Source organism: Mus musculus, chromosome 7, assembly GCF_000001635.26.
Source record: "Mus musculus strain C57BL/6J chromosome 7, GRCm38.p6 C57BL/6J".
NCBI classification, from domain to species: domain Eukaryota; kingdom Metazoa; phylum Chordata; class Mammalia; order Rodentia; family Muridae; genus Mus; species Mus musculus.
The window spans coordinates 38,948,196-38,974,455 of record NC_000073.6 but is presented as its reverse complement, the minus strand read 5'-3'; the positions used below and the strand labels follow the sequence as shown (position 1 = coordinate 38,974,455).

Below are 26,260 nucleotides of genomic sequence, written 5' to 3'. Positions count from 1 at the left end.
GGATTGTCCTGGTGCTCTGTGTATTTTGATGCTAATTCTGTGTCCCCAAGAGGGGCTGCCTCAGAACAGAAGTGACTTCAAGTGAACCTTCTCCCCATTTTACTTGTAAAATAAAGGCTAAAGCTGGTGACTGGGCAGTGGAAGGGAAAGGTGAAGCAAAAAGTTTTAGAGAGAGAGAGGGAGAGAAAGGAGGAGGAGGGAGAGACAAGGAGAGGAAAACTGAAGACAAGAAGATGGAAGGGAAATGGAGCAGAAGCAGGTAGTCTAGAGAAAAGTCAAGTTATAAGGGATCTCATAGCTCGGGAACAGTGCAGTGGTAAATCTGCCCAATCTAGGTGCCCAGCTTACATTCATATTAATTGAGTTGTGTTTTCATTGCATTGGCTTATGGGACTTGGAGCTTTACCGCAACAAATTGGCACCCATCATATTAATTAGAACTCAACTAACCTGAGATAAAAGCTCACTGACCCCCAACCCCACCCCTGAATACAGAGCTGGAGCAGCGATCTAGGCTGCAGCAGTGTGTGGATTGAAAGCTGACTGTGTCTGTCTGAGGGGCCTACAGAGAACTGCAGAGAGGCTCTTTACCCTAACCCCCAGGCAGAGAGCTAGGGCCAGGAGCAGCACCCCAGGCTGGAACTGGACCTAGGCACTGCCCTGTAAGAATCGCAGGGAGGGACAGGAGTCCCTTCGGCTTAACTACCTGGGAGGTAGTTTTGGGACAGACACAGTGAACTGATGGGGGCATCTATGCCCGGGAGAGTCTTTCTTTGTTCAATTCCCCTACCCACCCACCTACCCAGTCTACACAGGAAACGGACAGCCAGACTGGATCTCCCGACTGCTTGTTTGACCTGCAGGCTTCCTGAGATCCACACACAAGCACACGCTGCCAGCTGCAATCCAAACATAAGCACAGAAGCCTCAGTCTTTCTACAGTCAGCACCTCCCTGTGAATAAAAGAATTAGACAGAACTGCACTGTTCCAAATTGAACAGCAGAGGGAGACACTGGTACAAAGCGCTAAAGATCAGGTAATACATTGATAATAAAGAGAGAAATATAACTTTTTTGATACTTAAAGATGAGAAACACAATAAATAACTTTTATGGGATGATATTTTGAATGATTTGACATGGACAAATTTAAAAGAAATAGGTATCTTGTCATATACCGGTATTGCAATATATATTCTCTTGATTTACTATGTCTTCTCAAAAGATAGGGCCCTAGATAAGAAATTCTTTGCCTTGGAAAAGAGATTACAGGTAACACCAGAACTAAAGGTTCATGATTTTATAGGTGAAAGTAAGCAAAGTCTAGAGGATAATTTACTAAACCTAGCAAATCAAACTAAGGCAGATGCTGCAATATCAGAATGACAGCATAAAGAGGAGTAAGATTATGGAACAGAAAACACAGGAAATTATAGAGCAGTATGAACAACAGAAAGAGAAATTTAAGACTTGGAAATGTTGCCTAGAGGAAACACTAGAGTTGAAGACACAGGAAATTATGGATCAGAATAAGAGATAGAAAGAAGAAGATGAAGGTGGGAGACAGGAGCTGGAAAAGATGCTAGAACAAAAGATACAACAGCTCGAAGATCAGACTGAGAATCAAAGGGAAGATAATAAGGATTGGAAGCAAAACTTGGAGAACAACACTTTAATCAATCAAAATAAAATGGACAGCAGAGTATCAGAATTGCAATATAAAGACAAAATCAAAATGTGGAGGCAGAACCTTGAGCAGAGAATACAGGAGCTCAAGGAACAGGAGGAGACAAAGGGAGAGCTATGAAGCATGTGCACAGACCTTAAGGGGAGAATATGAAACTTCAATTAAGGAAAATACTCAGGTAGAAATAGAAGATCAATTTAGAGAAAGCCAACCAAAGGCTGTTAGAAAGCAAACTTTAGTCTATCCAGTTCAGGTACAACAACGACCTCCAGACAATGATCAGCCACAGGTTTATCAGGAATTTGAATGGCAACCTGTGGGTCTGTTAGAACTGAGGAAATCTAAGGAAAGTGTCACTACTTTTGGAATGCATTTGCCAACTGTAAAACAAATCCTGACTTCTTGGACTATTAAAAATAGACTAATCCCCCAAGACTGGGAAGATATGGCAAGAGCAATATTACAACCTGCCACACATTTTCAATGGTTCTCCTGGTGGAGAGAAGAGGCGAGGAAGAGAGCATGACAAAATAGAGAGATTTCCACAGACCAGCTACTCGGTGAAGGATTCTGCCTCAACTACATCAAAGCTGCTTCTTTTAAAGACTTGCTTCCAGAACTTTTCTAAAGCAGCTAGCTTGCCTATCCAGCCTTTCAGACTGTCATAGTCAGGATGCCACCTAAGCAATGAACTTTCTCAGTACAGAGCAACTGGAAGACAAATGATGCCAGCGAGCTCTCCTTGGACAAAGCCAACTTTCCTATTTCCCTTTGAGCCCCCAGAAAAAGATTCTTCTCCCCAATTCAGCTGGAAGCAGACAAAAGCAGATTGTTGTCCTACTTCCTTATGTTGGGGGGCATGGTTCTGCCTTTTTTATGAATTATAGATATGCTGTCCTTTTAAGGGGTACTTTATAAATGTAGATTTGGACAGGGAGGGAACTAGAGAGCTTAAAATCAGGGATTTCTACCTTTCCTTTCCTCTTCTCTATCCTTCCTTCTCAGGTAAAGGGGAAGTGGATAGAAGAGAAAAGGGGAATAGAGAAATGTCATCGAAGTTAGAGAAATAGACAAATAGGGATAGGTTATCAAATTTACTCTTAAAACATTACATACCTATATCTTACATTGGTAGAAATCTTTATAATTGATAGAAAGTTGAAGTTTATAATCTCTTTCCATTGGTATACAATTTATTTGACACAAATGTAAGGTTTTCAATGGTATGAATTTATTGACATAAAAATTGGGATTAATAGTGTGACTCTCATGTAGGCATTGTGCTGTACAACACATAGCTGGGTAATATAGTAGTATAGTGATAGATCTACCCAATCTATTTGTACAGCTTGAACTCATATTAATTGAGTAGTGTTTTATTGCATGGGCTTATTGGGGTTGAAGCTTTAACAAAACATTCCTCAATGAGGTCAGCCCACAGCAAGACAATTCAGTTATCCTAAAGAACCTACTGAAAACCCGGAATGTGGTTCACATCTTTAATCCCAGCACTCAAAAGTTAGAGGCAGACGTAACTCTAGGAGGTCAAGACCAGCATGGTCTACGTAGTGAGTTCCAGGACATCCAGAGGTACAGAGCCCCTGTCCTGGAAAAGAAAATTTACTAAAGTGTTACTGTATAGAGCACAGGGTGAAAATAGCCTTCAAGAGTAATTTTCATAGGTTGAAAGGTTCAGGATTACAATTGAAAAACTGATGTTGGGCTATACATGTATGTGTCAAGGTCTTTACTGTTGACAATTCTAAGTATTAAACTATGGTGCCACCTCTGGAGCATGGGTGCACATGTGATCAGGCCTGCAATTTCTACTGACAATGTATCTGCTTATTCAATGTGGGAAAGGGGTTCCTAGGAAAAATGCCCAGTGTTGAGCTGGGGCAAGTTCCACAGTGGAACTGTTGAATAGTAAGTGGGAAACCTGGGATCTATCCCCACCACTGTGGAACATAACAACACAAATAGAGGGATTTAAGGTCTGGTGATAGTCTCTTGATTTTCTTGTGGCTTCGGGAGACACTGTTAAGGTGAAGAATGGGGCAAGCAAAATGGATCAGTGAGTCAAGGAGCTGGCTCTCAAGCCTGACAACCTGAGTTCAATATTCTAAACTCACATAATTTCCATGATGTAGCTACTGTTGTCCTCTGACATACACACACACGGCATGTTGAACACACACACGTGCATACACACAAACACAACACATAGTCAACCAACCTGAGGAATGCTGGCACCACCGAGTCCATGTTCTCCTCTACCCAAGACCTCCAGCTCCACTTGCAAGGCCTCTCTACTTAGACCAGGATTGCATCAAGTGCAAAGCAGCTCCAGGAAGTTCATACTCTTGGGCGTTGTACTTTTGAGGACATTAGGATTGCAGGGTATCTTCTGTCAAGCAGTGCTGTCTCTGAGTACTCCAAGCCAACCTATGGAGCAAGCACAGAATACCCAGTCCAACATACAAAGTAACCCAGAGTCTAAAATATCTTGAAAAACATTTATATTTCATATCAATTTCCACCTTTAAGTTTTCAGATTAGGATTGTCCAATCAAAAAATACATGCTGATATTCAAAGCATCTAGAAGACTCCGAAGTGCGAGACACTTCTTGTTCCATACATTTTGAATGAGAAATACTCATATGCTGTTGTTCAAAAGCTGTTACACACAAGGCTTTCTTGAATGAAGACACAAAAAGGCCTCCTCTCTCTCTCTCTCTCTCTCTCTCTCTCTCTCTCTCTCTCTCTCACACACACACACACACACACATATACATACAACCATTAAACAGAATGGGGTATGGTGGTGATGATTTATTGCCTGTTAGTAGGCAGGCTGAGGCATGAGTATGCATGTGTGTATATCCATATTTCATATAAGCAACGAAATAAAAGAGGAGTAAAACTTAGTAGACTACAATTCTCATGATATCAAGGCATTCTGATTATTATTGCATGCTTGGAGATAATTTCTTTTAAATACTGAATTTTTTTAAAGTCTAGACCAGGAATCCCGAAAAAATGATTTTTCTTGTCCAAAAGTGAAAAGTGGGCTTCTGAAAGTAACGCGCACTGTCAGTAGTGACATTAGGAGTCATTAGATAAATTGACCTCACTCACTTATGGAGCCCATGGTTTGAATCTGCAATGTCTCCCAGAGGCTGCTGTTTTGAACAACTGTTCCCTAGCTGGTGATGCTATTTGGGAATACTATGGACACTTTAGGAAGTGTCCTCCCTGACAGAAGTGGATAATTAGGAGTGGCCTTTAAGGTGCAGACATGGTTCTCCCCATTCTGTTTTTCCTGGTCAGCCATGATATGAGCACCCACTGCCACACACCAAGCTACCACCAACTCAACTCAGTAGTGCCTGCCTGCTGCTATACACTGCAGATCTCTGAACACCAGTCAAAATATTCATTTCCTCACTTGTCTCTTCCAGGTATGGTGTCTCAGCAGCAAGAGAAAAACTAAGGGGCTGGCAAAATGGTTCTGTGGCTATGTGTGCTAGTTTTGTATCAACTTGAAACAAGCTGAAGTCATCTGAGAGCAGGGAGTCTCAATTGAGTAAATGCCTCCAGAAGATCCACCTGAAGGAAAACCTCCAGGGCATTTTCTTAATTAGTGATTGATATGGGAGGGCCCAGTCCATTTTAGATGGTCCAGTCCCTGGGCAGGTGAAACTAGGTTCTATAAGAAAGCAGGCTGAACTTGGCTGGAGAGATGGCTCAGCAGTTAAGAGCACTGGCTGCTCTTCCAGAGATCCTGAGCTAAGATCTCAGCCATATGGTGGCTCACAACATTCTGTAATGGGATCTGATGCCCTCCTCTGGTGTGTCTAAAGAGACTGACAGTGTACCTCATATACATAAAATAAACAAATCTTTTTTAAAAAGCACTCAAATATAAAAAATATATATAAATAACTCTTTTAATAAGAATAGAAAATGGGCTAGGAAAGCAGTGGTCTCTACATCAGCTCTTGCCTCCAGATTTTTTCCCAATTGTGAGTCCCTGCATTGGCTTCCTTGCATAAACTGTGACTCAGGATACTTAAGAGTAATAAATCCCTTTCTCCCTATGTTGTGTTTGGTCATGGTGTTTCATCACAGCACAGAAACTTTAACTAAAACAGTGGGTAAATGTGCTTGCCCCCAGGCCTGACTACAAGGGTTCAGTATCAGGGACACACATTGTAAAGGGAGAGAACTTGCACAAATATACCAACATGTTAGATCTAGAAGCATACTCCTACTGACTGGAGTGGGCATGCATGTGTAAATGCTGGCACACACATGCTACAGCATGAGTCTGGAGGTCGGAGGTCAACTCTCTGAAGTCAGCCCTTCTCTGTCACGGTGGAACGAGGTGATGAGATTCAGGTGGTCAGATTTGGGTGGCAAACACCATTACCTGCTGAGCCATCTCACCAAATGCTATTTCAAGTTTTCCATAGATAAGTTAATAGACATAGGTGGAGTCACCACTGTGTCATTTTACTTCAAATTATCAAAAAACTTTCAGATTCACTCATAGAAAAATACATGCATTTCATGATGTGAAGTTTACTGTTGATTGCTATAAAAAATTGAGGTGTAATTGTCATCAAAAAGTTTTGTTTTTAAATAAGCAAAACAAAATTATTTCCCCACCCATTTGTAAAAGCTTTTAATGTATTTGCATATTTTTCTATTCAAATTTGAGTTCCTTTACTAATATTTTTATAATCATCCTATAAATTCTTACTACCTAACATGTAAGGGGACCCCAAAATTACATAAAAACACCTCACCTGAGAACATTCTTCAAAACATTGTTACCTTATCTGCCTGATTTTATAATTGTTTTCCTTGGTTTGTTAGTGTCTAATTTCTTGAGGTCTTTACATATTTTAGATATAATAAGAGATATATAGATATATTCCTCTCTAGTATATTGGGTTGGTAAAGATCTTTTCACATTCTATAGGCTTCTCAACAAAGAAATCCTAATGGCCAAGAAGCACTTAAAGAAACTTTCAATGTCCTTAGTCATCAGCTGCAAATCAAAACCACTCTGACTCAAGTGACAACGCATGATGTTGAGGGCGTAGAACAAGGGGAACACTCGTTCATTGCTGGTGAGAGTGGATACTAGTACAAACACTTGGGAAATTAATTTGGTGGTTTCTCAGAAAATTGGGAAGAGTTCTAACCTCAAGACCCAAATATACTACTCCTGGGAATATACCCAACAGATGCTCCATATCACATGGACACTTGCTCTCCTATGCTCGTAGCAACATTACTCATAATATCCAGACACTGGGAACGACCTAGATGTCCATCAAATGAAGAATGAATAGAGAAAATGGGGTAAATTTAAAAAATGAATTTCTACTCAGCTATTAAAAACAAAGACATCATGAAAGTTGCAGGTAAATGGATAGAACTAGGAACTTCCATCTTGAATGAGGTAACCCAGAGACAGAAAGATACACATGGTATCACTTCTAAGTAAATATTAGCCACAAAGTACAGGATAATCATGCTGAAATCCACAGAACCAGAGAAACTTGGAAATAAGAAGGACCCAAGGGAGGATGTGGAGTCTCACTCAAAAGTGGAATTAAAATAGAATTCAGATGTGGATGGAGGGAGGAGATTGGGTAGGAGGCGAGTGTGCAGGGGAATAGGGATGGGGATAAGATATGGGAATGGAGAGGGAGAGGGCCAGGAGAGAGAACAGATATTGATGGGGGACATCTGTGGGACTATCTGGAGACATGGGAAAAGGGAGAAACCAGGGAGTTTATGAGGTTGACTCTAGCTTAGACTCCTACCAGTGAGGTATAGGGAGACTGAAGTGGCCACATCCTGTAGACAGGCAGGACTTCCAGTGAAGAGAGTGGGACTCCAATATAATCACAAAACCTTGAACCCAAAATTTGTACTACCTACAAGATGTTCAGGGATAAAGATGGAGCAGAGAATGAGGGAATGACCAACCATTGGCTGGCTCAACCTGAGCCAATTCCATGGGAGAAAGCCAACCCCCGACATTATTAATGATACTCTGCTATGCTTGTGGACAGGAACCTAGCATAACTGCTTCCTAAGAGACTTCATCCATCAGTGGATGAAAACAGATGTAGAAACCCACAGCCAAACATCAGGCAGAGCTTAGGGAGTCTTGTGGGAAAGTTGTGAATGGGCTTGAGCAAGCTGGAGGGGTCAAGGACACCACAAAAATACCAACAGAGTTAACAACCTAGGCCCATGGGGACTGACAGAGACTAAACCAACAAAAGAACACACAGGGGATGGACGTAGGCCCTCTACACATTTGTAGCAGTTGTGTAGCTTGGTCTTCATGTGGGCCCCCTAGCAATTGGAGTGGAGGCTGTCTCTGACACTGTTGACTGCCACTGGAAGTGCCCCCCACCCCGTCCCTTAGCTGGACTGCCTGGCTGGGCCTTAGTGGGAGAGAATACACTTAGTCCTGCTGTGGCTTGATGTCCCAGGGCAGGCAGGGTAGGGGAGTGGGGAGGGGCTTTGCCTCTGCTGAGAAGAAGACAGGGTGATAAGGGAGGGATATATGAGGGTGAGACTGGGAAAGGAGAGGGGGAGCAGCAGACAGGATTTAAAGTGAATAAATAAATGAAAAATGTGATATGATTAAAAAAATAGATTCTGGGAGCTGGGAAGATGTTCAGGTATCAAGAGCGCTTGTTGCATTTCCAAAGTTTCCAGCTCCCACACTAGGTGGCTCCTAACTACCAATAACTTCAGGTCCAATGGAGTTCTCTTCTGATGTCTATGGATAATTCATTACACACAGAGGTGGGGGGGGAGGGGAAGAAAGGGAGAGGTACATTAAAGAAATCTTTTGAAAAAATAGATAGATAGATAGATAGATAGATAGATAGATAGATAGATAGATAGATAGATAGATAGATAGATAGATAGATAGATTCTTGGGGCTGGAAGGACTCACCGGGGAAGAGCACCGGCTACTGCTACTCTTCCAGAGAACCTGTGTTCTATCTCCCACCACCCACATGGCAGTTCACACCTGTCTGCAACTCCCCTTACAGGGCTTCTTGACACCTCACATTGACATAACTGCAGGGAAAACACCAATAAACATAAACTAAAATTTAAAAGTATAGAGATTCTGGGCACCCTTCTGCTAGGTAACTCTGATTTTTGAAACCCTTCACTTGTCTGCTTATTCAGACAAGGTCCCCATGTGTATGCTAAGAGGGCCTCAACCTCTCTATCCTCTGGTCCCAGCCTGCTGACTGTGCACTCTTGTGATAAACTTAATTGACCAAATAAATCAGTACACACTTCATTTGCTCAGTCGATCACTGTCAACTACTCCCTCCAGTACTTTACTATCATAAACAACAATCACAAAAACTCTAGTAGGTATCTTTTTTCATGTGGTTTTCTGAGGCTGACAAAGTTACAATCGCTCCTTCTTAAAAAGAAAAAAAATTAGTAAGCATGCCACCTGTGGTGTCACTGTTACTCTGAAAAAACAAAACACAAAAAACAAAAAACAATAAAACCCCACACCCTACTGTAATCTGAGAATCACAGAATCTGAGAAAAACAATAAAACCCCACACCCTACTGTAATCTGAGAATCACACTGGCATATATCCAAAGCTATGCTAGATATTTGAAATGTTCAAAGTCCTTAGTCATCAGGGAAATATTAATCAAATGACCCTGAGATTCTACCTTACACCACATGTCCCTCAACTGAAGAATGGATACAGAAAACGTGATTCATTTACACAATGGAATACCACTACACCAATAAGAACAAGGACATCATGAATTTTTCTGACAAATGGAACTAGAAAATATTGTGAATGAGGTAACCCAGATCCAAAAGGACATCCACTCACTTATAAATGGATATAACCCATAAATACAGGATACCTGCATACCTGCATTACACTCCACAGATTCAAAAATAGATAAACAAGAAGGAAGGCCCAAGTAAGGATGCTAAAAATCTCTTAGAAAAGATGTAGAGACCTGGGTAGGAGCGGTAAGGAGAATGGGACCTGTGTGGGGTTCGGGGTCCAAAACTGACCATATCACAAAGCAAGCCTCACCAGATACAAGATATTTGAAACAACTCCTTGCATCTTATATGATCACCATTAATTAAAACTGAACTTCAACAATAGAGAAAAGAGAAAGCCTACGAAATCTTGAAAACCAAACAATTGGCTACTCAATGAATGACTACTGGGCCAGAAAGGAATAAAGACTTTCTAATATTGGATGAAAATGAAGGCACAACATATGTAGTGGAAACAATGAAAGTACTGCTAAGAGGAAAGATCATAGTGTGAGTGCATTCATAAAGAAACTAGAAAGATCTTTGCCAGAAAGGATTCAAAAAAGAAAGAATTTCAGACCAATTTCCCTTATAAACATTGATGCAAAAATAATCAATAAACTGTTCCAAACCAAATCAACTAGTATATCAAAAACAAAATTCCACCATGATCAAGTAGACTTCAGCTCAGGGCTGCAGTGATGGTTCAATATACAAAAATCTATCAATGTAATCCACCATATAAGCAAACTGGTACAAAACATTCAATCAACTCAGTGGATGCTAAAAAAAAAAAAAAAAAAAAAAAGCTTTGAGTTTTGGATCTTTTCCTCCCATCAGTAACCATCGTCAACTTGGGAATGAGAGATTTGCTTCATCTCAGTTTATTTTCTTTGGAATTGTTTGGTTGTTGTCTCTTAGAAGTATGTTCTTTTCCACTGAAAGACAGGGAATGGATACTGATGACAGGGGGATTGGGGATGGGCAAGACAGACGAGAGGGAGGGGAAACAAACATCATGATATATTCTATGAAAACATAATCTAGTTTCAATAAAAGGTAAATAAATTAATTGAAAAATACTAAAACAATATACAGAAACTATGGGATTACAAAAGAAAATACAAATAATAGTCTATTTTTTCTCTCTCTCCTCCCTTTCTCTCTCTCTCTCTCTCTCCTTCTCTTTCTTTCTTTCTTTCTTTCTTTCTTTCTTTCTTTCTTTCTTTCTTTCTTTCTTTCTTTCTTTCTTTCTTTCTTTCTTTCTTTCACCAAAAAAGGGAAAAGATTGGATCTTTATTCACAAATGAACAAAAATACCTACACTATTTTTTTTTCATGTAACCCAACATCCTGTACCAATTAAGGACTTCTTTCTTTTTCCACCTCTTTCTTTCTCCTCTCCCTCTCTATTTATATGGGTCTCAGACTCAAGCATGGCAGAAACCAGAATTCTACACAGGCTGTTACAAGAAGGAAGAAGGTACAGGAACTGTCACACTCCTTTCAGGTGGGGACAAAGAGAGAAGGCAGCCAGCTTGGGTAGCTCACAACCATGATACCAAAAACAGGGAGACAAAGACAACAAGAATGTCCATTGAGTCTGAGGGCAGACAGTGATGTACAGAGAGATCCAGAACATGAGCTAGAGAGGAAATCCTAACTTGGGAAAACAAAAGAAGAGGAGAGAAAAATACCCAGAAATAGCAGAAAATGGGCAGAAGAGCACGAAAGTCTGAATAAGGGAACACATGCAGCCAGCCTTACCTTTGGCTCCTCTGTTCTTTACTTATAAGGGCAGAACCCACTTTACAAGCATTTGTCAGATGAAATGAAGACCACTGCTTCTGGAAGTTCAGTGCTATCACCCACTAATGTAAGAATGCAGGATCAAGCTGGTCCAAGGATCAAAGCCTACAGAGGAGAGAAGAGAGATGTGAGGTCAACCAGGGTCAGAACAACTGAAGAAAGGACTCCTGGAGAAGAAACTGAAGCATTCATAATCTCTACAACCCTGCCCTTCAACACAGCTAAAATGGAGCTCTTGATCTCTTCCTTTGGTCACAGAGAGATGCTAACAGCTCACAACTCAGATTAACTGAAATGGTTTCTCAACTAAGTTGCCCCAACCTATATGCTCCTCTCCTTCCTGCTGAAGGGTTCTGTCTGAGTATACAATGGCCACTGAAGGGATAAAATCTTTTGGAATGTTTTATATCATATGTACATTAGAAAGACCTTCATCAATGAGCCTTATCAAAAGCACTACCATAATCTCAGAGGCTAAAAGTCATGTCAAGAGGGGTTGCCATGCCAAGATTAACTCTTTGATCAGCACACAACTCAGGCTTCATGGATGAAGCTGATCTTCTGGCATGCATCTTCTCCACCCAATCCTGTCTTGGAGCTCAGAATATGACCTTCCAATTGGCTACTGCTTGATTTATGACATCATTCTCCCTCCCAGCCTACCAGCACCTAGTAGAATCCTGGGGTTTCCATGGAGCTGCCTGTAAACAAATTTGGATCATCACAGGTAACCTGTGACCAGTGACCAGTGAGCTGTCTGATACTGAACACTCTCTCTGGTTTGGTCAGCAGATCAGACAAAAACAACCATTTTTTCTGATTGGTTCACCTGTGTATTACTGTTACTCTCCATCATACATCATGTCAGGTAAGTAACAAAACTTTAAAATTGGTTTTGATCCAACTTTCGTGATTTTTAAATATATGTTTAAAATCCATACAGGACTAGTGAGGGATACCATAGGTATTGATATTCATACAAATTGAATGTCAATTTGAATGAATATCTCAAATTGAATGTTTAGCTTTGGTTTTTACTAAGAATGTGTCTCTGGACACAACAGTTTACTTTCAAGTGCTTCTTCATCCATCTCAGGGGGATTAGAGTGTCACTATGCTCTGGGCTCTGAACTGTTGAGTCTTAAGAGGCAAGTAAATGTGGGAGAGACTAAGAGGGGACTTTATTCTGAGGAAACAGTTACTGTAGAACTTTGAGGCTGTTACATGAAGGACAGAGCCATGGGAACTGGGAAGAGGAAAAAAATCCAAAATATAAAGATGAGGGGCTAGAAAGTAAAGAAATAAAGGAAGTCAAAAGTGTACAGTTGATCCTAAAGGAACACACAGGTAGTTTAGGACCGAATGCTGCAGAGAGGCACAGATTTCACATCTAAGGGCCTAAGGATTTGTCCTTTCCTGAGCCTTATTTTGGCAACTACACTGTTGAAATTTGTCTGGGTACAGGTTCCCTGTCATAAACAGAGGGCACTACCCCACTCTGAACCCTGACTCGTACAATCTGTCACATTCATCTTGTGCAGAGTTCCTTGATTCTTTTTTTTTAAAGAATAAACATCAAATATATTTCTATTCCTAATTATAAAATCATGTATTAAAAATAGCTTTTATTACATTTATACATTTTAATATTTATTCCAATTCACTGGATATGTTGAGAGTGTCTTGAGGCCAAGTCTTTGAAGTAGCAGTTTAATGTCTACATTCAGTTCAGAGTGGCTTGGCTGAGACTGCCACGTCAGAGCTGTGAGTTATACATGGTTATCCATCTGTACAGACATTGCTGGACTTCTACAGTCAATGTAATGCATGAGAAAGAAATCACAGATGCATACTGGTAGCCGGCAGTTCATAATCCAGAAACAAAAATCACTACTAACTTAAACGATTACAAGAGACATTTCCCCCTTGAAAACCTAGCAGGAAAGCACTCATGGGAACACCTGGCACACATATGTCACTACCTTGCCTGTGGTGTGCGGAGGGCAGTGTTCATCCAGGTCCTCAAGAAGATCAAACCAAGGACTGTATTCATTGATCAGCATTCGAATGTCTTCCATATCATTTTGTTGTTTCTGTTGGTATTTAAGACCAGCCTGAGTCCACGGTGATCTTATAGGGTGTATGGGATTATTTCAATCTTCTTGTATTTGTTGAGGCCTGTTTTGTGACCCATTATATGGTCAATTTTGGAGAAGGTAACATCCTTTTGTTGAAAAGAAGGTATATCCTTTTGTTTTAGGATGAAATGTTCTATGGATATCTGTTAAATCCATTTGATGTTTCACAACTTCTGTTAGTTTCACTGTGTCTCTGTTTAGTTTCTGTTTTCAGAATCTATCCATTGATGAGAGTGGGCTGTTGAAATCTCCCACTATTATTATGTAGGTACAATGTGTGCTTTGAGCTTTAGTAAAGTTTCTTTTATGAATGTGGTTTACCTTGCACTTGGAGCATAGATGTTGATAATTGAGAGTTCATCTTAGTAGATTTTTCCTTTGACCAATATGAAGTGTTCGTCCTTATCTTTTTTGAGAACTTTAGGTTGAAACTCAATTTTATTCGATATTAGAATGACTATTCCAGCTTGTTTCTTGGGACCATATGATTGGAAAATTTTTGTCCAACCTTTCACTCTGAGGTAGTGTTTGTCTTTGTCATTGAGGCACATTTCCTGTATGCAGCAAAATGCTGGGTCCATCCTGCTAGTCTATGTCTTTTGGGAATTGAGTCTATTGATGTTAAGAGATATTAAGGAAAACTGATTGTTTTCTGTTATTTTGTTTGTTAGAGGTGGAATTCTGTTTGTGTGGCTATCTTCTTTTAGGTTTGCGGACAGATTACTTTCTTGATTATTTCTGAAGTATAGTTTTCCTCCTTGTGTTGGTCTTTTCCATCTACTTTCCTTTGTAAGGCTGGATTTTATGGAAATATATTTTGTAAATTTGGCTTTGTCATGGAATATCTTGGTTTCTCCATCTATGGTAATTGAGAGTTTTGCTAGGTATAATAGCCTAGGCTGGCATTTGTGTTCTCTTAAGGTCCTTATGATATCTGCCTAGAATCTTCTAACTTTCATAGTCTTTGGTGAAAAGTCTGGTGTAATTCTGATAGGTCTGTTTTTATTTGTTACTTGACCAATTTCCCTTACTGCTTTTAATATTCTTTCTTTGTTTAGTGCATTTGTTATTTTGATTATTAGGTGACAGGAGGAATTTCTTTTCTGGTCCAGCCTATTTTGAGTTCCGTAGACTTCTTGTATGTTCATGGGCATCTCTTTCTTTAGGTTAGGAGAGTTTTCTTCTATAATTTTGTTGAAGATATTTACTGGCCCTTGAAGTTGAAAATCTTCATTCTCATCTATACCTATTTTCCTTAGGTTTGTTTTTCTCATTGTGTCCTAGATTTCCTGGATGTTTTGAGTTAGGATCTTTTGCATTTTGCTTTTCTTTGAGTGTTGTGTCAATGTTTGCTATGGTATCTTCTGCACCTGAGATTCTCTCTTCTATCTCTTGTATTCTGTTGGTGATGCTTGCATCTATGACTCCTGATCTCTTTCCTAGGTTTTCTAACTCCAGGGCTGTCTCCCTTTGTGATTTCTTTATTGTTTCTATTTCCATTTTTAGATCTTGGATGATTTTGCTCATTTCCTTCTCCTGTTTGATTGAGGTTTCCTGTAATTCTTTAAGGGATTTTTGTGTTTTCTTTTTAAGGGCTTCTAGCTGTTTACTTGTGTTATCCTGTATTTCTTTAAGGGAGTTATTTATGTCCTTCTCAAAGTCCTCTATCATCATCATGAGAAGTGATTTTAGATCAGAATCTTGCTTTTTTCCAGTGTGATGGTGTACCCAGGACATGCTATGGTCTGAGAATTAGGTTCTGATAATGCCATGTATCCTTGGATTCTGTTGCATACACACACACACACACACACACACACACACACACACACACAATTTGTTTGTTTTTCGAGACAAGGTTTCTCTGTGACTCCCTGGCTCTCCTGGAACTCACTTTGTAGACCAGGCTGGCCTCGAACACAGAAATCCACCTGCCTCTGCCTCCAGAGTGCTGGGATTGCCTCCCACCATCTGGTTATCTCTAGAACTACCTGCACTCACTATATCTGACTGGAACCTATCTTTCCTGTGTTCTTGGATGTGTCAGAACTCCTCACAGTTCAGCTGTCTCTGTGATCCTGTGATTCTGTGATCCTGTGATTCTGTGATCCTGTGATCCTAAGATCCTGGGTGTTTCAGAGCTCATGGAAGTCAAGCTGCTTCTGGAACCCTGAGATCCTGTTGTGTCCAAGCTCCTAGGATCCTGGGATCCTGGGACCCTGGGATCTTGTAGTCCAGGGTATGTTACAGCACCTGGGAGTGGAGCTTCTTTTGGGTGTTGCGGTTCTGGCTGCAGAGTTCACACCCAAGGTCTGCTCAGGGCACTGGCCCAGACAGGAAAGAGTTCCTTGGTTCTTGTATACACTGGCTATTTTTGATATTATCAAGGCTCCCACTCTATAAGAGTTACAATTAACAAAGGGAAGTACAATCTTATTCATGGAAAAGCAAGGCTCCCATTCTGTTAGAATTAAAATTAACAAAGGTTACAAAGGTAGAAACAATCTTATTCATGAAAAAGCCTTCTATTAAGTTTGCAAATCCTAATAGTCAGGCCTAAATATGTACAAGCTACATGAAAATTTATCACCAGGTAGTATTTATAAAGTGATATAAAAATAATACTTAAGACTTATACTTAAATCATAAGAAGGCATCAATTATAAAAGAAATGGGAGGGCCAAGGAGGATCTAGAAGAGTAAAGAATTAGTTAAATAACAGTATTCATACACAAAATTCTGTATGCATCATTTTCTACTTGATATTTTATTTATTTACATTTCAAATGTTATCTCCTTTCCCAATCCCCCCCAGAAACACCCTATCCCACCCCTCTCCTCCTGTTTCTATAATGGTGTGCCCCAACTACCCACCCACTCCTGTACCCTTGCATTCTCCTTTACTGGGGCACTGAGATTTCATGAGACCAAGGGCCTCTTCTCCCATTGATGCCTGACAAGGCCATCCTCTGCTAAATATGCAGTTGGAGCCATGGATCCCTCCATGTGTACTCCTTGTTTGGTGGTTTAGAACCTGGAAGCTCTGGTTGTTTGACATTGTTCTTCCAATGGGGTTGCAAACTTTCTTTCTTTCTTTCTTTCTTTCTTCCTTTCTTCCTTTCTTTCTTTCTTTCTTTCTTTCTTTCTTTCTTTCTTTCTTTCTTTCTTTCTTTCTTCCTTCCTTCCTTCCTTCCTTCCTTCCTTCCTTCCTTCCTTTCTCTTTCTTTCTTTCTTTCTTTCTTTCTTTCTTTCTTTCTTTCTTTCTTTCTTTCTTTCCTTCCTTCCTTCCTTCCTTCCTTCCTTCCTTCCTTCTTTTGTTTTTTCAAGACAGGGTTTCTCTGTGTAGCCTGGGCTGTATTGGAACTCACTCTGGAGACCAGGCTGACCTCGAACTCAGAAATCCTCCTGCCTTTGACCCCCAAGCCCTGGGCTTAAAGGCATGTGACACCACTGCCCAGCCATTAATTTTTAATCATAGAATATAGACAATCCTGGTGGAGCTGGCACTCACTTAAGAGAGCAGCACTCCATAGGCAGACCCAGGTCCATCTGTATATATTAGAGAGACCCTGTCTCTCTACAGAGAGTGAGATCTGCATAGGACAGTGCAAAGCAAGAGGCCTAAGCTGTCTATGGCTCTCTTCCCTCTAAACATTTCTGCTCTGGGACAGAGTAACGAGATAGTATCATAGTTATAGGAGCAAGACAAACCAGGAAAAGAAGGACTGTGCCTAGATTGGAGCAAAAGTTGAATGAGATCAATTAGGAATTCTCTGCCTACAGAGAAAGAACACAGAGCTCATCAAATGAGTGTCATCCTGAAGAGTACCAAGAATCAAGTACTATTGATTCATTTGCAATTTGGGATGTTGGAGAGAACTTCAGTCTTAGACAATCCCAGCCAGTACAAACTGGAGACAGCATTGCTCCCCACAGGAACCTAGAAATCATCAACCTCACTATTTTCCTGCTGTCCTCTTCCTCCCTACAGAAAATTTCCAAAGTTCACCTTTCTTTGGGACAGAAAGTGCTCTTCAGCCCTCTCTGCCTGTGATGAGCAACTCTACACACTCAGGAAGGTTGTGCAACACCTCGAGTGTCTCCACCCCAGCTGTGAGTTTAGCATGGATCCTGCCACCAAGCACCAACACTTCTGTACAGCTGATCACAGGCAGAGCCTACCTTAACCCACATGCTGGCATGACCGTGCTGGTGGAGCTGACTGACCAGAGCCAGAACTCAACCTCTGCACTCTTCTATCCAGGTGTTCTCAAGTGGGATCTCACAGAAAGCAAAGATAGGGGAGATGCAATCCAGGAATTCAATATGACCATCACTGACCAGGACACTGCACTCTCTTCCCTGTCTGTGACATCCCAGTGTGATAAAATTTTAGATCCCATTACCATAGCCCCTTTCCATCCATCACTTTTAACCAGTTTTGTCCAAGTTACACCACCACAGGTAACAGATCAAGGATACAGCCTGGCACCTTCCTACCAGGATGGCAGCCAGGTGTACTACTACAACCACAACAGCCTGGACCGTCTGATACCTGGAGAACTAGGACAGTGTCTGCAGTCCTACAGCTCAATGTCCTACCCTGTGAGGGAGGAGTCTGCCCCTCAACCAGAGATGCTGATGGTTGGAAAGGAGATTCAGCCAAGGAATGCCCTAATACCAATCTCCCCCTCTGGCTTCTCCTATTCCACATCTGGTCAAAATATGCCAGACATCAGTCTTCCGGGTAAGTACAAACTCAGGAGGGAAAGGCACGTGATCAAGAGTCCAAAAATGCTCAAGTCTACTTTTCGGTAGTGGATATTCCACACAGCCAGAGATTATGAGTCTTTACTGGTTAAATAGAGCTCTGCTTTTCATCCCCATCTTCAGACTGAATAATGATAGAGAATGCAAGGGCACAGTGAGTGGTGTCCATCCTGCATTCAGTGATGTCAGGAACACACCACACTCACACATGTGACAGCACAAGTTAGTCACTATCACATCCCTGCACACTGTTACTGACACCTTCAACTACTGCTCTGGGGTATAGATGACAATGAGGACTTTTTGTTTTGGAAACTTGGGATTTTTCTGTCAGTTGAAAACTCTCTCCAGAGCAATGCAACTCAAAAGCTGTCCTGGAGGAAGAATTCCTCTTATATCCCAGCACCTCTCCTGGCATTTTCTTACACTTAAAATTATAGAGAGAGTAGGGTGCAGAACATGTACCATTGCTAAGGCAGCCAAGGCTAATTTCCTTATTTTTCCTTCTGATGCAGTACTTCAGAGGTGACCCATTGAGAACAATATAAGATCATGTAGATGTTTTCTCTAATGGAGAATCATAACCAAGCCAAAATATTTCATTTTCTTACATCAATTTGCATGTTGCTTACAGGAGGTCTGTAAGATACAGGGCTGGAAGAAAGCTCTTTTGTTTAAATGCTTGTCTCAAAGGAGGGCCCAGCTAGTTTTGGATGCCTAAACCCACATAAAAAGCCAGGCTTCTGGGGTTTTGAGTAATGCCTTAAACTGAAAGAAGTTGTCAGAGTCAGGTAGTTTCTTTAAAATTATGGCCCAGACAACCTACCTAATAACAAAGCCCTAAAAATGGGAATTACTGTATCATTGGAAAAGGGAAGACAAGTGAGGAGCATATATCAAGAAAATTTTGTAGCCTAACCATAGACTCTAAGCCTCAAGAACCACACAAATCTGAAGAAACACAAAAGTATCTGAGAAAACATGACATGGCATGGTCAGCAAAAACAGAGCAGTCACCATCTGTCTGTCAAAAGAGCTGCTATCTGGGATGCTCAAGCACAGATCATAGGAATAGCCTCCCCTCCTGCAGAGGCTGAGTGCTGTAGTGCTATGAAATGTGGGTAGGGTAGGGAGCATCTCACTCATCAGCACTGACTCCTTCCTTGACTCTTTTCCAGTGGTGCACATGGAGACGACCCAAGGATTGCTACCCTCGGGCCAGACAGTCAGTCTGTTGCAGAGTCCAGAACTCTGCAATATTTCCACTGAGGTTTTCCAGATGAGCACACCACCTGTCAATGGGGACAGGTTATTAACAGCCCCCGTGTACAGTTCTTCGGAATTCCTGACCTTGCCTCTAGCTCCAAGCCTGGAAGAAAGAGAGAATGAAAACATGCTTGAGATGAAAGCTGAGCTGTCAATGCCTCCGGATGCCTATGAGGGCACTAAAGAAAACCAAGGACCATCACGCCTTTCTTTAGTGCACCCTTACTGCACTGATACAAGAAGTCTAAGACCAAAGTCTGCTTCTGACAATGCCACCATGGAAGGCATCAGTATAGGTCTGGAAGAGCAAGAGAAGCTCGAGAATGAGACTGGATCCAGAAACAACTTTGACGACATCACTACACTGGGAGCAGGTGATCACCTACCCCAATTCTTCAAAACTCTCAAAGACCTAGACTGGGGCCCTCCCCTTCAGAGCTGGAGAGTCATGAGCAGCTCCTCTGAAAAGGTGACAAAGAATGACCTAAAAGCCTCTGACCTGCTCGATGGAGCTCCTCAGGCTAAAATCCAGCACCAGAACCTGGTCAGGAGAGAGAGGAGTGGGGGCTGTGCAAAGGACAAGGAAAGATCTATTGACAACATCTCAAAGCATCTGGAGGGCAAAGATCCCAAAGAGGCACCCAGCAGGCACAGCAGAGCTAGAAAACAGGGGCAAGAAAGACCAAGTGGGCCAGAGAACAACTCCAAGAAAACACAGGAGCTTAAGCAGTCAAGGAACAGAGTCAAAGCAGAAGAGAAGCCCTCCATCCCCAAGACCAAGAGGAAGATGAACCCACCTGAGCTCAGTCAAAACAGCTTCAAGAAGCCTCGAACCCACCTTGGCATGCACATGCTGGAGTCCGTGCAGGTCTTCCACCCTCTCGGGAAGAAGATTGAGAAGAAAACTGGCATCTCTTCCTTCGGGGGTCTGCGAACCTCCAACAACAACAAAGATCGAGGCCCAGGCCCAGCCACCCCAGCACTGCTAGATATGCCACCTGAGGGCCGGGGTCCTGACAGAATCCCAGGCAAAGCTCAGAGAGCAAAGATCAGTGCTCACAAGGACTGTACATCTCCACCCCCGTATGAGCTGCCCCCGCCTGGGAAGGTCAAGTTAGTACCTTTGCCTTTCCCAAAGCTGGACCAGCCTCAAGCCAGACCTGCTTCTAGAAAGCCTCTCCCCCTGGCTTCACACAGGCCCACTGCAGCTTACCCTGTGAGGCTTCATCCCCACTCAGCTCATCCATCCCAACCAGCTCCTGTCAGCACATCTCTGATGGCCTCTGCCAATTCAGCTCCTCCAATTTCCACCAGTGCTACACAACCTAATGTAGCCAACACCAGTGAGTCTAATGCTATGCCTCAGTTGTCCTACATGAGGCTTGTACCCTACAGAGCATCCTCTCACACTTCATTCCAGAGAGAGCTTATTTCTTCTGCCAGGAACAAGGCACCATCACCTCTGAAACCTCAAACCCAACATCGACTGCAAGACTTCAGCTGCCAATCAATTCCATGGAGGAAAGTCGACATTCTGGGACCAGTCATCTCACAGCCCGTCACAAAAGAGCAGAGGCCAGAGAGGGAGGCCATGAAGAGGCGCGCTCAACAGGAGCGTGAGAATGCTGCCAAGTGTAGCTCTCCTGGGAAACTACAGATTTTCCTTCACAGGGAAACCGATATGGAAATTTCTCAATATTATGGCTATGCAATGTAGGAGCTGGCCAGATCTTTGTAACATAGTACTTGTGATGTGTATAATGACAGGTACACAGATACAGATATATCCATAGAACGTCAAGGGTCATATAAGTGTGTAGATGCATAAGTAAATATGTAGCTATGTAGATGAATATGTAGATGTTTGTGCTTATATAAATGAACAGACAAATTTTCTATAACAATTGTAAATATTTCAAGTCAGTAAAACTAACTGGAGTAATTTAAGTCAGTTCTTTAATCCATAGCATATACAGAGGCCTTTGTTATTTAAGTCAGTTCTTTAATCCATAGTACATAAGGAGGCCTTTGTTATTTAAGTCAGTTTTTAATCCATAGCATATACAGAGTCCTTTGTTATTTAAGTCAGTTCTTTCATCCATAGCATATACAGAGGCCTTTGTTATTTAAGTCAGTTCTTTAATCCATAGCATATACAGAGGCCTTTGTTATTTAAGTCAGTTCTTTCCTCCAGAGCATATACAGAGGCCTTTGTTATTTAAGTCAGTTCTTTAATCCTTAGCATATACAGAGGCCTTTGTTATTTAAGTCAGTTCTTTAATCCATAGCATATACAAAAGCCTTTGTTATTTAAGTCAGTTCTTTAATCCATAGCATATACAGTGGCCTTTGTTATTTAAGTCAGTTCTTTAATCCTTAGCATATACAGGGCTTTGTTATTTAAGTCAGTTATTTAATCCATAGCATATACAGAGGCTTTTGTTACTTATGTCAGTTCTTTAATCCATAGTATATACAGGAGAAGTCTTTATTATTGTTCTCAAAACTTTAATATTGCTAATTTTGATTGACAAAATAGTATATGTTACATAACTACATCATATTATGTAAACTCTAGTAATACATATTTACTATTAAAGCAATTCATCATAGCTCTGGTGGTAATAAAATTATTCTCCTTGGCTTTTAATTTCTCTGTACTGGTCATTGATTATGGGCTGTTTCCTAAAGGATTTCCTGTCAACTTAACACACTAGCACTCTTACCATGGTTCTTCCCATTTCAAACCTCTCACCCCAGCCCTTAATTATAATTTGCATGGGACAGAGCACTTCCTAATGTTTCATGAAAGGAAAAACAGGCTTTCATGTACACATGTATACATACATGATCTAGAACCTAGATATGACAGAGAACACATCAGGATGACTAACTTTCTGAGATGTTTTTAATTTGATTAGTATGCCTATCTCACGTTGGATCCATTTCAGAAAACATCCATTTAATATTTATTTTGCATGTATGTCTCCCCTGTATACATTCTGGAACAACACGTGTGTGCAGTGCCCACACAAGACAGAGGATGACATCAGACATGTGGGTCTGGAATTGAGGAACATTGACAAGCGGCTAGAAACTCAGCCTGAGGACTCTGGAAGAACAAGTGTTCTCTATAGAGCTATCTCACCTGGCCCAGGATGAGTGCAGGTCCTGTAACAGCATAGCTTCACTTTCTTTATGACTTATGCTTTCCTCCCTATGTCCATCACGTTTTTCTCACCCATGACAATGATGTTGGATACCACCTTGGTTCCCTAATGTACTGGAGACACTGCTATAATCAACACTGATGGCAAGGGTCTTTCTAATATGTCCAGTTTTGGAATGGTTTGCTTGAGCCATGTGGTAGGCCAGGTTTTGGCTTTAGGAGGTCCCATTATTAGGACACCCAAATGGGCAGAAACATGTCACACCCCACCATCAGAGCACAGAATTCCATCTTGTGACCTCCCACAGAGATGCTTGTCATTCCTTCTCTGATTGACTTTGGCATCTCCTGAAGTTTCACTACGCATTGCTCCAACTCCTAGATCCACATGCTTTTTTAATGCATTCGTGCTCTGTATTAAAACTTTGAGGACTGCCATTTTATTTATCAATTACAAACTGGGTTGTCTTGTTTCACATGACTTAGATATTTTGTTTAATTGCAAATAACCTACATATTAATCCATCTGCAGTAATAACAGCAATGACTGCCTCTTGTTCATTAAGCCGTACCCTCAAGTAACTGCTTCCTTTGCTGGGAAGGACCACTTTGCTTACCTGAGAAGCCATTTGTCAACTTCTGCCAGGATGCCTTGGGTGGCTCTATATATTTGCCTATCCCTGTACCTTGAACTGTATGTGATAATCTGTTATGAGAGTTTCAAGTTTGTCACACCTAGGTCCCTAAGTGGACATATGGCATAGGTAAACTAAAATATGCATTGATTTGTTTGCTTGATTTTGTGTGTGTGTGTGTGTGTGTGTGTGTGTGTGTGTGTGTGTGTGTGTGTACCCTTTAGTGTCTTGACACAGGGTCTCACTACATAGCCCTGGTTGTCGTAGATCTAACACTATAGACTGAGATATCCTTGAACTCACAGGGATCTGCCTCCATCTGTCCCTGCCTCTCCTTCTGTGCCTCTCTTCATCTCTATCTCTACTTTTCTCCCTCTCTGCCCCTCTGAGCCTCTGTCCCACTGCTCTTCTTTCTCTGTTCTCTATTTCTGCCTGTGCTCATGCTTCTGTCCCCCCCCTCCCCAGCCACCACCACCACCTCTGCCTCCCAGCGCCCCTTCCCTCATCCTACTCCGTTTCTTAGTCAGGGGTTTACTGCTGTGAACAAACACCATGACCAAAGCAAGTCTGATAAAAACAACATTTAATTGGGACTGGCTTACAGGTTCAGAGGTTCAGTCCTTTATAATCAAGGTGGGAGCATGGCAGCATCCAGGGAGGCATGGTGCAGGAGGAGCTGAGAGTTCTATGTCTTCATCTAAAGGCTGCTAATGGAAGATTCACTCCTAGTCAACTAGTGTGAGGATATTAAGCCCACATCCACAGAGGCATACCTACTCTAACTTGGTCACATCTCCAAATAGTGCCACTCCCAGGCCCAAGAATATACAAACCATCACATTCCACTCCCTGGCCCCAATAGAACATGAATCTATGGGTGGGGGTGGGGGGCATACTTAAACATAGCATAATGCAAAATGCATTTAGTCAAACTTTTAAAGTCCTCATAGTCTATAGTATTCTCAACAATGTTAAAAAATCCAAAGTTCAAGGTCTCTTCTGAGATTCATCCAACTAATTAACTGTAATCCCCAAAGCAAGGCAGGAAACCAGCTGGGCAAATTCCAAACTCTACATCACCATGGCTGATATCAAAGTGGTCTCCATTCATTTTTCATCTTCGTTGACTGCAACAAACTGCTTTCTCCTGGCTAGTTCCACTTCCTGTTAGCAGCTTTCCTCAGCATGCCATGGCTCTAGCATCTTTAACGTCTTTGAGTCTCCAAAGCAATTTCAATGTTACAAATTCTTGTTTCAGTGTCTGGGATTCCACTTAATCTTTTGGACTCTTCCTAAGGGCTGGCATCACTTCTCCATCTCTGCCCTCTGTAGAACTCTATGCTCAGGTTGATCCACTCCACTATGGCTGCTGTTCTTGGTGATCATCCCATGGTACTAACATCTCCAATACACTAGGGTATTCCACTCAAACTAGGCTTCACCAATAGCCTCTCATAGGCTCTCTTCATGGTGCCAAGCCTAAAATCCTTTACATGACCCCTTCAGTCCTGGGCCATCAACTACAGCTGAGGCTATACCTTCTCCAATGGCCTTCCATGACCCCTCACAGTGCCAAGCCTCAGCTGTTCTTCATGACACCTTCATGCCTTCAAAACCAGTACCACCTGGGTGATTCTTACACATTACCAAGGCCAGCTTGCAGGAGGTACAACCTTGGCTCTCTCTGGAACACAGCTTCTTTTTGCTCCCAGAAAACATTTCCCAGAAGATATCACCTCAGTGATGCTGGTTTCTTCATAATCACTCCTAAATTCTTAGCTCCAGCTAACCAGCATCAATTGTTCCAATAGTTCTTTCCATTCTTAACTCTAGAGTCAGAGCCCCTTGGATGAAGCTGCAGAGGAGTTCTGCTGTTGGCAGGAATTAGAACATGACCCCCTTCTACTATTACATTGTCACTGGCTTCCTGTTTTCCAAATCCTTCACTGCCTAAGCGTGGCTATCCTGGGTCTTGCTCTGTAGATTGGCCTTGAACGCAGAGATCAGCATGCCTGCCTCCTGGGATTAAAGGTGTGTACCACCATGCCTGGATCTAAATTTAACTGGGTAGGATCTTTCCCCAAGGTCCTACTCCCTTAATCCTTTTATCTCTTAGAACACAGGATTTTGCTCATTTCACTTCCTGGTACCCCTTTAATATTCAAACCATATATTTTATATTTTTCCTTTCTAAGCTTGCTATGCTTGTTCAAACTTCTCTTGTCTGAGTTTTGGGAGTACAAGCATACTCTGCTACCCCAGGTGGAATCAAGTTTCTTTCTCTACATAAAGATATCTAGGTTTCCCCATGTCATCTGATGAATAGGCCATGATTTAGTGAGGGTACATTCTTAATCTTTCTAAACCCCAGTGGGACTTAACTGCATATATTTTTAAACTGGAACTCAATTCAGATTCAATTATCTAAAAGTCTGTTTAGTGACAGAAGTAGGCTATTCTAGACTATAGTAGGCAATATGGCTGTGAATCACTAACCTCATATGAGGTGTGTTTAAGCTATACAGAATATTTTGTGCTTCCTAAGTAATGTTAAGATGCATTTCTACTTTTGAAAGGAATGAAAACCCCTTTTCATGGGGTTTTGTTGGATGATAGACTCCATCTTGCAGATAGATATTCATGGTATAGACCAACATCTAGCAAGAGTCAATAATCTCCACCCTAACAAGGGCTATTTGCTGCCCAGGGTCACCCATCTAGACAAAGCTAACAAGGCCAGCATGAAATATCCCAACCCCTGAATCAAATGAACCACAAAAGGACGAGCTAGTACGAGGAAATGCCATGAAGCAGTAGCTGATGGAGCTCTCTAGTCATAGCACTTCCCATGGGCTACATTAACTCCAGAGAGAAGCATGGGCATGGGACCATTGCCATCACTTTCCATCCTAGGAGTGACATGA

General features: G+C 41.7%; 1 protein-coding gene and 1 long non-coding RNA gene across 6 annotated transcripts in view; one reads left to right on the top strand and one right to left on the bottom strand.

The window, feature by feature from the left end:
• The window catches only part of Gm32110, a 52,168-nt gene that overhangs the window by 5,477 nt on the left and 20,431 nt on the right, over window positions 1-26,260 (bottom strand). Inside the window, exons 3-5 of one of the 5 annotated variants that reach the window (XR_391304.2) lie at window positions 11,317-11,463; window positions 3,924-4,132; window positions 2,897-3,293 (exon numbers count right to left, since the gene is read on the bottom strand). This is a non-coding gene — a long non-coding RNA (predicted gene, 32110). The other 4 variants (XR_391307.4, XR_882005.2, XR_391306.2 and 1 more) reach the window with 4 other exon arrangements.
• Gm6833 (predicted gene 6833) lies at window positions 11,958-22,182 on the top strand. Its single transcript, XM_003688835.5, has 3 exons — window positions 11,958-12,226; window positions 17,488-18,243; window positions 19,445-22,182. The coding sequence occupies exons 1-3, from the start codon at window positions 12,220-12,222 to the stop codon at window positions 21,247-21,249; spliced, it is 2,568 nt and encodes an 855-aa protein (XP_003688883.1). The 5' UTR covers window positions 11,958-12,219; the 3' UTR covers window positions 21,250-22,182.